We start from the raw sequence: 15,185 nt of genomic DNA on the forward strand, positions 1-15,185 counted from the left end.
ATGAAAATAATACATGCATACAGACATACAGCGCTGACATCTTTTAGCGGTGGTGATCAACTGCATCAGTTGGCCCACTTAGCGTCCGTTACCCATATCATAAAAAAAAAAAACATGAGAAACTATGAAAAAATGAAGTTGTAAGTAACCGTTTAATATCTTATCACTCTCTGAAGTTACAAAATAACAAATAAAAATTCTTTTTACTTTATTCATGACATTAAATTATTATGAAGAATGTAAAAACAAATAAAAATTTGTCGTCATATACGATCAATATTATTTTTATTAATTGATTAACTTGAAACAAATGATTATAATTTCTTGTTGTTATAAACCCAAAGACTTTCCGGAAGAGCTTGCTGTTTTTGTTCTATAAAATAGGTATACGGGCTGGCAAATAGGACATTACATTCAGTGGCGTGGTAATAGACATCGCCGCTGCAAAAAATGTAAGTAGAAGTATTCCCTGCATTACCAACGAGTCACTAAACTTGGAAACTAATATCTTCTGTCCCTTGAGTTTGTAGTTGCATTGACTTGCTCACCACATTGGAACACAGCAATACTAAATATTGCATTTGTGCGGTAGTCTGTAATGATGAGTGAATGGTACCGTCTCAGATGAACTTGTAAAAAGCAGTACCACCAAGCAAATTTGCATTAAGGTCATACTTTTACCATTTCCTTCATATTTCACTTCACAGGTTTTGTTTTATATATTCTTATTTGTGTGTACTTGATATAATAGAGATACTGCCTATGTATGCTTAAAAACAATTAGTCGTATATTTAGCATTTTCTATCTCTTTCTGTGTATCCATAAGACTATTCCTAAACAGTGAATTAAAAAATTGTCTTATCGCGGTGTATATCGTGATCCTTATAATAAACTTCTAGTATAAAAAAAAATACTAATTATACAAAAAAAATCCATGATGATGTCTTAATAAATGACATTTATAAGAAACTGTTACATTTTATATTTAATGCAATGAACTTAAGTAAAAGACAAAAACAAATCAAATAATTGAATTCTATATATTCCACATATCAAGCGTCTATATACCGAGAGTTTAGCAGCCGTCGTTCTGACCCCTTGGCCTATTTTAGTCCCCACTTCTAGCACAAACTAGGCTTAATCACTGGGGAAAATATAAATATTAGAACACCTTATTAACAGTCATAGCGAGCTTAGATAACTGCGCATTCAAATCTAGGCAAGCACATAATTCCCATGTACTTAATTTTCCTTTATTATCATATGTTCTTTTTCAAGTATTGCTAAATTAATTGTAATTTTTAAGAATGAAAGGTTCCCAATACAAAAGTAAGACTTAAAGTAAAACTATAATTTTACTAAATACTACTATATATATTCGACGACGAGATGGTCCAATGGATAGAACACGTGCATCTTAACCGATGATTGCGGATTCAAACCCAGGCAAGCATCATTGAATATTCATGTGCTTAATTTATTTTTATAATTCATCTCTTGCGCGGCGTTGAAGGAAAACAAAAAGCCTGCATGTGCCTAATTTCATAGAAATTCAGCCACATGTGTATTCTAAACTAACCTACTCTAATCTAATCTAATCTAACTAACCAGCACAGGAACAACGTGATGAAAATTGTTCCAAATCTTCTTAGCAAAGGGAGACGAGGCCTTAGGCCATCTGTGGTTAATTTACAGGCAGCAGTTGTTGTTGTCAATATATATTAACAACAACATAAGTCTCTGGTGATAATGAAAATATACATGTGAGTCAGTTACATGAGCATACAAGAAAGAACAAGCGATAATTTGATATAAAGTCCAGCTGAACAAATTTTTAATGATGTGCAATTACACGCGATTATTAAAAAGAAAAAAAAAACTCGTGACGAAAATCGAACAATTGTTCGTTAAAATAAATATAAAGAATACAAATAACTTGAAAACAGTCACGTTGTTTAAATTTTTAGTACTTGATAATGTATGTTTATTATAAATATAATATTTCAATAGGGTTCCGCATTGATTGTCTATTTGATCAAGTCTTTAATTGTTTAGCAAAGTTTCTATGCTAGGAATAGTAAAAAATATTTTTTAAGTTCAGAAATACTTAGTCGTAGTTAGGAGTTTGGAAATTAGCCGTATACACGTAACGACGTTTTTCATCTCAATGATTTATGAGATGGCACTTGTGTATGCCCTCTATATGACCTTCACAGTTATTTTTATGATGATAATTGTGGCTAACATTGGTCAATATGACAACATTTTTAAAGTTTTGTAGAATGGAATCCAGCAGTAAGCTGAATTCAATTGTACAATTAAGATACATCTTAAATTGTATTGTTAAGATGTATCTTAAATGTACAGTCCTGCTTTAAATGGTAAAAACCGTCAAACATTTTCAATAATACATTCGATGATGAAAATAACAAAATTACCTTTTCATTCTTAACGACGAAATCCTAAAAAATAAACCGTATCATAATAATTAGGGTATAATGGTATAATAATTACGGACTTGCTTTTTCCTTGAAATTAATTAAGGTTAATCCACGCTTCTGTGAAAAATATCCATACAGATTCCAGTGAATTATTGGAAATGTGAGAAATATTTTTACGAAAATAAATATTGATGTGATATTTGCTGGAAAACTTTTTGTAATACAAGATAATAATTTGAAACATTCGTATGTTTTACATAAGACAAAGTACTCAAAAGCAAAGTCACGGTTTCAAGTAAGTTCATTATGCAACATGTTTTCAATTTAATTACCAATTCTTTGTTGCTATCGCTGCTATATTTTTCTTTTGTCTACTCTTTGTTTTAATTTTTACTTCTGTAAATATTAGCTTAGTATATATTAAGTGTGGTATCATAAATGACTTAGTTGATATTAAGACACGAACAGTCTTTTATCACTGTACAATGTTTCGCATAGGTAAGTAAACTGACGCTCAAATTTGATTCATAAACATTTTATTTTTCAACAGTACATTCATTAAATATTTTAAAATCTATTAAAAAAATTTTAACAGCAATAATTTCATTTTTTACAGGTTTGGCCTTCCTGGTTTGGTATATAAGCGATGCAACAGCAACAACAGTAGCGGTACCACCATGTCCGTGTCCAAGAAACTACAATCCTCTTTGTGGTACTGACAACGCCACGTATGCGAATAGATGTGTGTTCAACTGTACGAGAGATTACTATGAAAAAATTAATGCAACGCCCCTTTTGATTGCTTATGAAGGAAAATGCAAAGAACAGTGTGTCTGTTCAGATCTTTACGATGAAGTATGTGGAAGCGATGGCAATACATATCCTAACGAATGTAATTTAAATTGCGAAAATAAAAAACGAAAACAAAGTGGACAAGAACCCATTAATTTTGTGAGTAAAGGCAAATGTCCCAGTAAATGCACGTGTAATAAAATATATAAACCAGTTTGTGGTAGTGATGGCAAAACATATTCTAATGAATGTGAAGTAAATTGTGAAAACGAGCGTCGTCAACAAATTAGTGAAACTTCAATTGATATTGTGAGCGAAGGAAAATGTCCTGAAAACTGCACCTGCACACTCATATACGAACCAGTGTGTGGTGAAGACGGCCAAACTTACGGAAATAAATGTCAATTTAATTGTAAGAATGAAGAACGACAGCGGGAAGGGCAACCAATCGTTAAATTGGCGAGAGAAACCGCATGTCCGGAGGATGAAATATGTTCAGAAAATTATGCTCCAGTTTGTGGAACAGATGATGTTACCTATACGAACGAATGTTCCCTTAATAGTACTAGCAAACGAAATGTGGAGAATAATCTGCCACCGATAAAAGTCAAACACGTGGGACAATGTCCTGCAACTTGTTTCTGTACAGCTTTATATCAACCAGTCTGTGGCAGTGATGGCAAAACATATTCAAATGCGTGTAAATTGGAATGTGAAAGTAATCGGCTCCAGAAAAATGGTCAAACGCCTATCGTAATTGCGAATTTTGGAAAATGTCTTGAAAGTTGTGTCTGCTCTAGAATTTTAAAACCCGTCTGCGGCAGCGATGGAAAAACATATTCGAATGAATGTGAATTGAACTGCGAAAATAAACGGCGTCAGCAAAATGGTGAAACGTCTATCGAAGTTAGGAATTTTGGAAAATGTCTTGAAAGTTGTGTCTGCTCTAGAATCTATAAACCAGTCTGCGGTAGTGATGGCAACACGTATTCGAATGAATGTGAATTAAATTGCAAAAACAAACTTCAACAATATGGAGACGCGCCTATATATATTATCAGTGAAGGTAAATGTCTTGAAAGTTGCATATGCTCTAATGTTTATGAACCGGTTTGTGGTAGTGACGGCCAAACATATTATAATTTGTGCATATTCAAATGTGAAAATGAAATTCGTCTGAGAAACGGTCAGTCTCTATTAGATGTAACTAAGCAAGGTGAGTGTCGTGAAGCATGTTTATGCACCTTTATATATCGCCCAGTTTGTGGTACTGATGGAAAAACATATTCGAACGAATGTAGTTTAAATTGCGCAAGTCAAGAATATGTCAAAAAAAATTTACCACCAACATTTGTTGCAAGTCCAGGCGAATGTCCAAATACGTGCGTATGTACCGATGATTATCGACCAGTTTGTGGAAACGATGGAAAAACTTATTCTAACAAATGTCAACTAGAATGTACAAACAAAGAACGTATAAAACAATATCAAACACCAATAGTAATTGTGCAGGAAGGCGAATGCCCTGATCTTTGTTTCTGCTCGGCTATATACCAACCACTTTGCGGTAGTAATGGGCAGACATATCCTAACCAATGTACAATGGACTGCAAAAATAAAGCATTACAAAAGAAAGGTGAAACCCTAATTACAGTAGTTAAACAAGGGGAATGTTCGGATCATTCAAATTGTTCAACCGTCTATCAACCGGTTTGCGGAAGCGATGGTAAAACTTATAACAACGAATGCCAACTGGACATGAGGAATAAGGAACTCCTGGAACTTAATCAATCATATATTAAAATAGTTAATAAAGGCAAATGCATTGACTCCTGCTTTTGTACAGCAGAAATCAAGCCAGTGTGTGGAAGTGATGGACAAAGCTACCCTAATGAATGTCATTTATCATGTGAAAGCAAATATCTTGAACAAGAAGGATTATCGCCTATTGAACCACTATACAAAGGACTATGCAAAGAACCATGTGAATGCTACGGCACGATCATGCCCGTTTGCGGAACCAATGGGAAGTCATACCGTAACGCTTGTTACTTAAACTGTGCTGACATTAATCAAGCATCGAACACAACATCTATCAACATTCAGTACAGTGGAGCTTGTCAAAATTGCATGTGTCCCCTCGACTACAACCCAATCTGTGGTAGTGATGGTAACACATACAACAATCCATGTCAATTTGAATGTGAAAGTAGACGATTAGAATATCTCGGCAGACCACCTCTGTTTCCTGTACATGAAGGAGACTGCGGAGGATGTATTTGTTCTGAACAATATGATCCCATCTGTGCCAGCGATAGAAACACATACAAAAACAGATGCGAGTTTGACTGTGAAAATAAGATACGTAAACGGCACAATTACCCACTTTTAAGCGTACTTCGTAAAGGCAAATGTCATGAATTCGATTTCAACTGTGATTATTGCCCAGTTTTGTATAACCCTGTGTGTGGAGATGATAATAAGACCTACTGGAACTTATGCTTAATGTACTGCCAAAACCAATGCAAACACGGTAAAGGACTATCTGTTGTCAGACTTCATAAAATTGGTTGTTGTTAAAAGATTAAATGATTAATGTTGGAATTTATTATTTAGTAACGATAAAGATTTCAAATTTTCATTAAAATTGCACATTACGTGTTAATTGTACCATAAACGACAATATTTTGTTAGCCTATAACTATAATAGAACCAAAACGATATTGTAACTTATTTGTTTGTTTATATTAAAAACGCATTTCGTATTTTATTTTAACCTTTAACTTACTAAATACAAACATTACAAGCCATTGAATCATAAATAGTGCTATCTTGATTCTTCGAAAACGACAATTACAGAAAAAATTATAAATTATTGTTATTAAACAATGTGTTATATTTGAGCTGACTATTTCATGTATGACACGATTTTAATGACGATTCATAAATATTCTTTATAAATTTAACACTTTATACGCATTATAGAGTTATTGCTATTCTATTTTTATCAGGCGTATATTTTTGTTTTATTCTTTAATTTCCTGAATTATTTCCAATCATTATTTCATTTATTTATATATATATAAAAACACTATGTTAAACGTCAGGATGTTAAAAATAATTAATATACGCGATTCAAATCCGTTATAGCTAGTTTTATTTCACTATGTTAAAAGTAGTGTTGCCCAAATTCAGTCTTGGTCTTGTTCTTGCGTTTTTGCAAGACCAAGACCAAGAACAAGACCGCGTATTTTTAGCAAGACCAAGACCAAGACTGACCATGCAAGACTTGCGCAAGAACAAGACATAGCCTGCAAGACTCTTGCGTCTTGCAGCTAGGACTTAGCGCTACTTCACGGAGTAGTTAGGTGTAACAGCTCGGTGTATAGGTACGCTTAGGAAATCTATGAGACGCAAAAAACTGTATCAAAGAATATGAAAAACTGGACCTATGCGCATTACGACTAAAACCATAAACATACCTACATAGCGAATAAAAAAATATCCATTAAAATGAAACTGAGTGCATGCATGTTTTAATCATCGGCACTTTGATAATGCGGCATCAAAGGTTTTGTAGTTACTTCTCAAAGAAATTTGCCGTTTTTTGGAAGTACATGGTTATGATACACGCGCCGGCGGCTTCTTTTGAAATCATATACAACAATCGTTGCCGCCGCACCGAAATAACATTTGACACTATTTTATGGCCGCCACAGGGCGTAGGTATACTCATGCAAAATAATTTCGAATTTTAAGAGTACCTACAGGTGTTCCAAAGAATAAATAAGTTTCAGAGAGCTTAGAATGAAAATGAATACATTATAATGATCACGCAAGTAGTATTATGATTACGATGAAATGGTAAGAATAGGTAGTAGATGTCATAATAATTTATTCTAGTAAGTATATATTATAATATTGATTATATGGTTTTAAACTAATTACTTAGGTTTACTATTATTGTACATTCAGTCATTATATTTCTTAAGTTTTTACAAGACAAAATAGCAAAAAAGTGTTCAAATATCACCCGTTTGATAAATATTGTAGCCACTTTTAAATATACCAGAAACGCGTAAAACAAACCTACAATACTAATAAAATAATATAAAAAGCGTAGATACTTACCTTCTAATAAAACAAAAAGCCTGCGATAAGAGTTTTGTATTGCTTACCAGCCTAATTGAATGATATATGAATATCTCTGAGAGAGATGATGAGAGTAAGTATTTACTAGCAGTGCCCGCGACTTTTATTATTTATTTATTCATTTTAAAACCTCTGTCATTAAACATACAAACAAACTCTTCAGCTTTATAATATTAGTATAGATGTACGCCAAAACATTCACTAATATGTGAAGGATAGTGATTGGCACTAATTCTTTTCTTATATTTTAATCTGTGTTTGTCAGTTGATTTTTCAAATTTATTATCAAATCTTCAGCAATTTATTAATCTGCTTGATCTTTACTATGGCTATGTTAATTCAAGCTCACAATGTTCCAATTCTAATACGTTTTTCTGAGATTTAAAATAAACTTTAATAAATAGTAATAGACTAATAGGTAATTGCAAGACTTGCAAGATTCTTGCTGCAAGACCAAGACCAAGACCAAGACTGGGAGCGCAAGACCAAGACCAAGACCAAGACCAGGTGTATTGGCGCAAGACCAAGACCAAGACTGGCTAAGTCTCGTCTTGGTCTTGCATTTGGGTAACACTAGTTAAAAGTTATCAAAAAATATTTACCATGTTGTACATTTAACAACTAAGGTGCTTATTACTTACTAAGGTACTTAAGGTAATGATCTTGGATTAAAAAACATAGTTCTCATGAAAAATATAAGTTTGTTTATAATTTAAATTAAAGTTGTTTAAGAGATTAAAAACCTTATTAATTTAAGTAAATATGTATAATAATATGTTCTGTTGCAGTACTGTTACATAATCTAATAAAATATGCTATTGAATACAGGATATTTTAGGTTGGAATGAATTTTGTTTTTATGTATCTATTATTTATTCATTGACATGATCGGCCATTTACTATAGTTTACTTAAGTTTATAAATTGCATTTTTTACATTAAAGCAGTTTTTATAAAGTACAGAATTCATCCCTACATTGTTTTCTCTACATCATTTCATCTCAGACTATATTGATACCGTAGTAAAAATAACTGGATTGATTTAATGTTTTTTTTAAACATAAAGTTCTCCCTGATGTTTCTCATCACATGTCTTGCTAAATCTGCTATTTCAATGATCACATATCTGACAAGTCCTTATGATTAAAAAACAGCTGATCTGCTATACCCAACACAAAATACTCCTACATGCTTTATCAACGTAGGCCTCAAGTTCGAGCACCTTAATATCTTTCATTAAATATAAATGCTCTTGTTAACCTACCATATCAAATACCAGTTTTATAAAAAATATGTCATTCTGCATTACCTAACGTACATAACATATGCTTATATTATCATTAGCCTGATAAATTCATCCAGGAGAAATAATTATTTACATTCGTTTAATAATTATTTCTCCTTTTATATTATTTACGCCCAAAATATGATTGAGAAACCAAACTTATATATTCCTACTATATGTTTTTTTTATTCGTATTGACCGTAGCTATTGGCCATAGTGGCCTCTACAGCTTTATAGGACAGGTGGACGAGTATAAAAACCAAAATAAAAGTCAAAAATCGTCATTCAATAAAGAAGTGTTACGTTTATTCATAGTCAAAAATCTACCACCGGTTCGGAAATAAATACCTCGGACCTCAGAAGAACCGGCGAAAGAAACTCAGCGGGATGACATAATTTAAAATTACAATAACAATAAATATATCTTCGTTATTTGAAACAGCCTGGTTGATTGAAATGAGGCGATCATCTCATTCTGAAAGCGTACAATTAACTAAGAAATCATTGATTTTTGTAAAATCCTTTGGAAGACAAACGCTCTTTAACGATCCTTTTAAAATATTGTAGTTGAATATTTTGAAACGGCTTCTGGACTCTGCTGTAAAATAGTAAACATTGCCCCATAAAAGAGATACTAACCGCATGTACTCGTGCAATTGACAACAACAAACAAGTTATAGGTAAATTTACGTCACAAATCACAATGTTTGGAAAAATCATTTATATGTCTGCGTACATAACAACACTATTACACTATCAAAAACGAATTGAGCAATAGTATTCTAATAAGTTGCATTACTCCAGAGAAGAATGCCATAAGATATAATATATCTACTATGAAAATAACTAAAATATACAAGGCTAAGCGTATCAACCTCAGGAATCCTCCTACTGTAACTTCAGTCTATACATACCCAGTTAAAATAGCTAACCTGCGCGACCCAAAAACTTAAAATATATAATAAGCCATACAGATTGTAACACATTTAAACAATTGACTTATTTAGTTTAATTTATTATCATAAAAATTAATTCATCATTATTCTTTTATTGTTGGTTTTTACGAATAACGGATTACTTTCCGACAGGAAAAACCTAATAACTTTATGTACCTAGAAGTATTGGCCGTCCGTTATGAGCATGTGAGAGAGAGAGTATTTGAAAGAAAGAAAGAAGAAAGAAAAAAACATTTATTGACATACACACATACAAAAAAAAATTATACAAAAAATGGATATAAAAACAACATAAACAAAGAAATATATAATAATAAAAAATATATAATGAACTATGAGGGATTTTTATCCCTCTGCGGATTTTCGCTGTCTCCCTTGTAGCCACGCAATGACAGTATCAACTTAAACATTTGAGGAGTACGGGACGCGGGGCGCAGGCTGCGACCGATCACACCACCGCGTAATATGTCCCGAGTAGATGTATGATCTCACTGGATCATGTCTGCTGAGGCTGAAATCGGTCAGGTTCAAGACATCACATACACATCGTATGTATTTCTAGTAGGCAGTTTTTGGTTACCAAAACATACATATTGACTATATTATTATGATGTATTATACTTAAAAAATATATGAAATCTATAAATACAAAAAACTGAAAAGATAATTAACACATGTGTCAAGACTGGTTTTCATATCGCTTAATTAAGCAAATAAGTACATGCAGTGTTTAATTTATATTTTGCATGTTTAGGTATAAATAAGGTGCTCAGTACATACTGGTACTCCACTCGGCTGAAGTGCAGATTCTTAGTCATGAGCTATCTAACACTATGTGAGTATAAATAACCTTATTAATAAAGTAGCTGTAATTAAAATAAGTGTAATTAACTGTGTTTTTATTATTACATAAGACACGCGATCTAGCCCACATAAAACCTAAAAGAAAGAGAGATACATATACATATATGGTATTGGTATATTTACTTAGGTGGGCTCTAAAGGAAAAATCTTGAGTAAGAAATTCCTACTACCAAATATGTTTTTATCTTATAAAATTAATTTCAAAGGTGGCGCTCCATCGGATTAGTCGATTAGATGCGATTAGCACGTCGCAACAAAAATAATCGTCATCTTGATGTATAAAAATTGGAAATAACAAATATATTAGAAATAATGTTATCGCGGAAACATAATTTTATACACAACCTTTTATTTAAACTGTAATTAAATTCACTATATTACTTAGCAAAATACATTATTTTATACGTATAATATAATATAACATAAATTTATTCCAGGTACGCTGGCACTACTAACGATACTGAAAGTCCCGCCAATCGAATGTGGTACCTTAATAGTGACCAAAACAATATATCTCGCGACAACGATTTGTCCTTGTGAGTATACATTCAAACCAGTATGTGGTTCTGATGGCATTATTTACTACAACCAATGCCTCCTCAACTGTACTAGTAATGAGAACAAGAATAAGGGTTTAACACCAATAGTTCCTCAAGATGAAAGCAAGTGTACTCCATGCATCTGTCAAAACGTGGACTTACCTATATGCTCTTTAGATGGAGTGACGTACCCTAACGAGTGTGAATTAGCATGTGAAAACTTTAAGCGATTGAAACAGAACCAGCCAATCACACACCTCGCTTATAGAAGCCCTTGCGTCGGATCACCTTGTGGGTGCTCAACAGCTGCATCGCCTGTTTGCGGTACAAACAACGTTCTGTACAGGAATCAGTGCGTTCTCGACTGCGCAGCCAAACATACCAAATCAAATGGCGATTTGCCCATTGGATTCCAAAATTATGGTACCTGTTTAAATGGATGCCAATGTCCTAAGAAGAAGGAGCCGGTCTGTGGGAGTGACACCAATGTATATGATAACCTCTGTTTCATAGAGTGCCAGAACAGACTAACCTCGTACTCTAAGACCCCTGCTGTGACAGTTGCTAATAGAAATATATGTGGAGTCTGTAACTGTCCAGCTACTCTGAGCCCTGTATGTGGCAGCGACGGTATTATGGAACCCAGAACCTATAAAAACCCGTGTCACCTTGATTGTGATGCGAAACGGTTACGTAACCCCTATTTGAAAATGATCAGCAAAGGGCCATGTCCTAATTGTTACTGCACCGATGAGTACTCGCCAGTTTGTGGTACGAATCATAAAACGTATGGCAATCTTTGCGAACTTCGATGTGCTAACAAGGTCAATCCAAAAAATAATAACACGATAAGTATTTTCCACGATGGCGAATGCAAAAATGACTATTGTGATTGTAGTTATTGCCCCGACGGTTATCAACCGGTGTGTGGTACCGACAACGTTACGTATTGGAACTTATGTTCTTTAAATTGTAATAGTGACTGCAATAAACGGAAATCAAGTCCAGAGATATATCTTGCTCGAAGAGGTTCCTGTTCGCTGTAATAATAATTTCACTTAAAATGTAATTAAGGTTGCAACGATAACTGCAAACTTAAGAAATTAATTCCAAACCTGTGACACACCTGTCTCGTAAATAATAATCGATTGCAATTTCTGAACTGTTACCAGTCGCGACTCCTTGATCGCTTAAATACATTAAATGTAATAATTCCGTTTAAATAAAAATAGTTTTAAAACCGTTTTCCAGCATTTCATTACCTTAATTCTATTATGAAATCGTTTTGATATATCTTTCAGATATATTGAAAAAAATGTGTTAACCTTAGATCTACCTACATTCATCTTAGTACAAAAGAACTAAAGTAAATAAGCCATATTTATTGTCTTTGTATGCGTGACAGCTACGCTTGACGCAAACGTTATACTACTTTATTTATATGCGTGTACGTAACCAACTATTGGCCACTATTTTATTCGACGTAATCTCAGCTTTGTAACTATCAAAACCAACTTATTATATTACGGTATAAAATTAAGCGCCGTATAAAAAAGTAGTTTGTTTGGGACATTTAAAAGTATTTATAAAAAAAAAAAAAAACATTTAAATTTATCAATTATCTGTGATAAAAGCTTCCTCCCACCTCTTGGTTAAGGCCTCCTCTCCCTTTTAAGGAGAAGGTTCGAAACATATTCCACACAAAAAATTAAGACAGCAGTTTATTAACGCTGAAACATTTTAACTCTGTTGCAACGCAATAAGGGTTATAACGTGTGTGCTTCTAAATGTTCCTTATTGTCGTATCGATCATCAGATACTTTAGTTTATTCAAGATTTGTTTCATAATAAACGATAGGTGCATTCAATTATTAGGGGTATTTGTGTACTTATCAACAACAACATCAACAGCCTATAAAATTAAAAAAGGGAGAGGAGGCCTTAGGCCACTGTTGTATATTTCTTGTTGCTATAGTTACTCTAAGTATTGCTGTCTGACGATATAATAGCTGATGAGTGATTACTAACCCAGACGGGTTTGCACCAAGTATGAGCAGCGCGGTCGAAGATCAACTCTTACAGAACATAGCTTTGATATGAACTATATGAACTAAATATAATAATTCCCCCGATACAACCTTAACATGAACAGCCTGTAAATTTCTGGGTAAAGGCCTCCTCTCCCTATGAGGAGAAGTTTTGGAACATATTCCACCTCGCTGCTCCAATGCGGGTTGTTGGGTTCACATATGGGAGAATTTCGTTGAAATTAGACACGTGCAGGTTTCCTCACAATATTTTCCTTCACCGTTGAGCTTGAGATCAATAATAAACACAATTTATGTGCTTAACATGAAAATTCAGTGTTCGCCTTCGAACCACTGGGCCATCTCGGCTCACTTATACTTATAACCATTTGCAAATATATGTATATCTATCTCCTTTCCATAATATTCCATTCGAGCTATTTCGGGATACATAAATGATTTATTAAAAATAATTAAGCTGTAAAAATTTTTGACGTAACAAAAAACATTCATTCAAACGTAACAGACTCGGATTATTTTGATTTTTGTTGCGCGGGCCGCCTTTTGTTTTAAAAGAATGGTGAATGAAACGTGGCAGATTATTATCATTCGACATATACAAATTTCCACACGATGATTTCCTTTTTCGCCGAGCACAAGGCTTAAATATTTACAAAAATAAACACATTGAAACTCATTTGCTGGGTTTGAACTCACATTTTCGGTAAAGATTTATGCACTAACCATAATATTACCGTATATTTGTATGTTTACACTAGCTGTGCCCGCGACCTTATACGCGTTTGAATTTAGCAAAAAGAATTATTACTGTAGCTGTAGTTACTCCTTATTATACCAGCCAGTGAAAGTCCCGTTAAAATCGGTCCAGCCGTTCCAGAGATTAGCTGGAACAAACAGACCGACACTCGAAAATTGTAAAAAATATTATTTTGGTATATGTACCGTGCATACATACATATGCGGTGATTAAAAAATGGTTATTATAATATTACAAACAGACACTCCAATTTTATTTTGTGTATAGATAAATCATTATTTATGCTTTAGTTGTGTAAAAGTAACGCCACACATACATTGTAAAGTGCGCAGGTCATAGTCTGACCTCCATCACTTGAGGGGTAGCATACTAGTTAGTGCCTTTGTGCTTCCTGCCTGAGAGCCTCCAACAATGGGCCCAGATATAAGATTAAGGCTCTGAGAGATCCTTGTGAAATATAAAAGCGTACTTTTAATTAATAAAGATAGCTGTTTTTATAATAGGGGTTACTGTAATGTACGCTCATTAGTAAGGAAAAAGATTTTTTTTCTTTTGTTTGTTTTATAAAAGTACTAAAGATTGAATGGTATTTTATTAAATAATATGAAATTTAAATGTAGCCAATTGTTAGTCTAATGTAATAATATAACCTAATTGAATCTTTAGTAAGAAAATAAAATAGAACTATTCGCACGAAAATCTTATGCGCCTTCGTTTTTAAAATAGCAATTACTTCCTAAAAAAACATAAGTAATTTACTTTGAATTAACATTACATAGTATAAAACTATGTAATGATATCTCACTGTCTGTTCCTATGTATGCTTAGATATTTAAAATTACGCAATGGATATTGATGCGTTTTTTTAATAGATAGACTGATTCTAGAGGAAGGTTTTATATATAATACTCAATGCCTCATATATAAAAACAATATAGTAAAGAATCACTGCTCATTTTAGAAGTTTCTATTGTGATGAGGTAAATAAACAAATTCTGTAATATATTTAGTATCATTATTGCACCCGTACGAAGCCGGGGCGGGTAGCTAGTTTCAAATAAAATTAATAAGTGTAAATTCAATTACATATACGTACTTTGTTCAGTTTAAAACTTAATTGTATCATTTTCTTAATCGAAATAACCCATTTGTTAAATCATGTGTATCATAACCGACGGTTACGGGTTCAAGTCTGCTTACTCTTGATTCGGAATACATTTCACACAACAATCAATCTTAATTCGAGTTTATAATAGCTTACAACACAACTGTTTAACTTACAAATTGTAACCATTAAATATAAAAATAAGCATTACCATTTCCTCTAGAATCAGTCATCTGAATTCAAACA

The 15,185-nt window shown here is 33.1% G+C and overlaps 1 protein-coding gene across 1 annotated transcript; it reads left to right on the forward strand.

The window, feature by feature from the left end:
• Positions 1-2,831: 2,831 nt before the first annotated feature.
• Positions 2,832-12,274, forward strand: LOC124544204 (agrin-like). Its single transcript, XM_047122666.1, has 4 exons — positions 2,832-2,940; positions 3,059-5,809; positions 10,354-10,461; positions 10,928-12,274. The coding sequence occupies exons 1-4, from the start codon at positions 2,928-2,930 to the stop codon at positions 12,073-12,075; spliced, it is 4,020 nt and encodes a 1,339-aa protein (XP_046978622.1). The 5' UTR covers positions 2,832-2,927; the 3' UTR covers positions 12,076-12,274.
• The last annotated feature ends 2,911 nt before the right edge of the window (positions 12,275-15,185 follow it).

Source organism: Vanessa cardui, chromosome 4 (assembly GCF_905220365.1).
Source record: "Vanessa cardui chromosome 4, ilVanCard2.1, whole genome shotgun sequence".
Taxonomy (NCBI): Eukaryota; Metazoa; Arthropoda; class Insecta; order Lepidoptera; family Nymphalidae; genus Vanessa; species Vanessa cardui.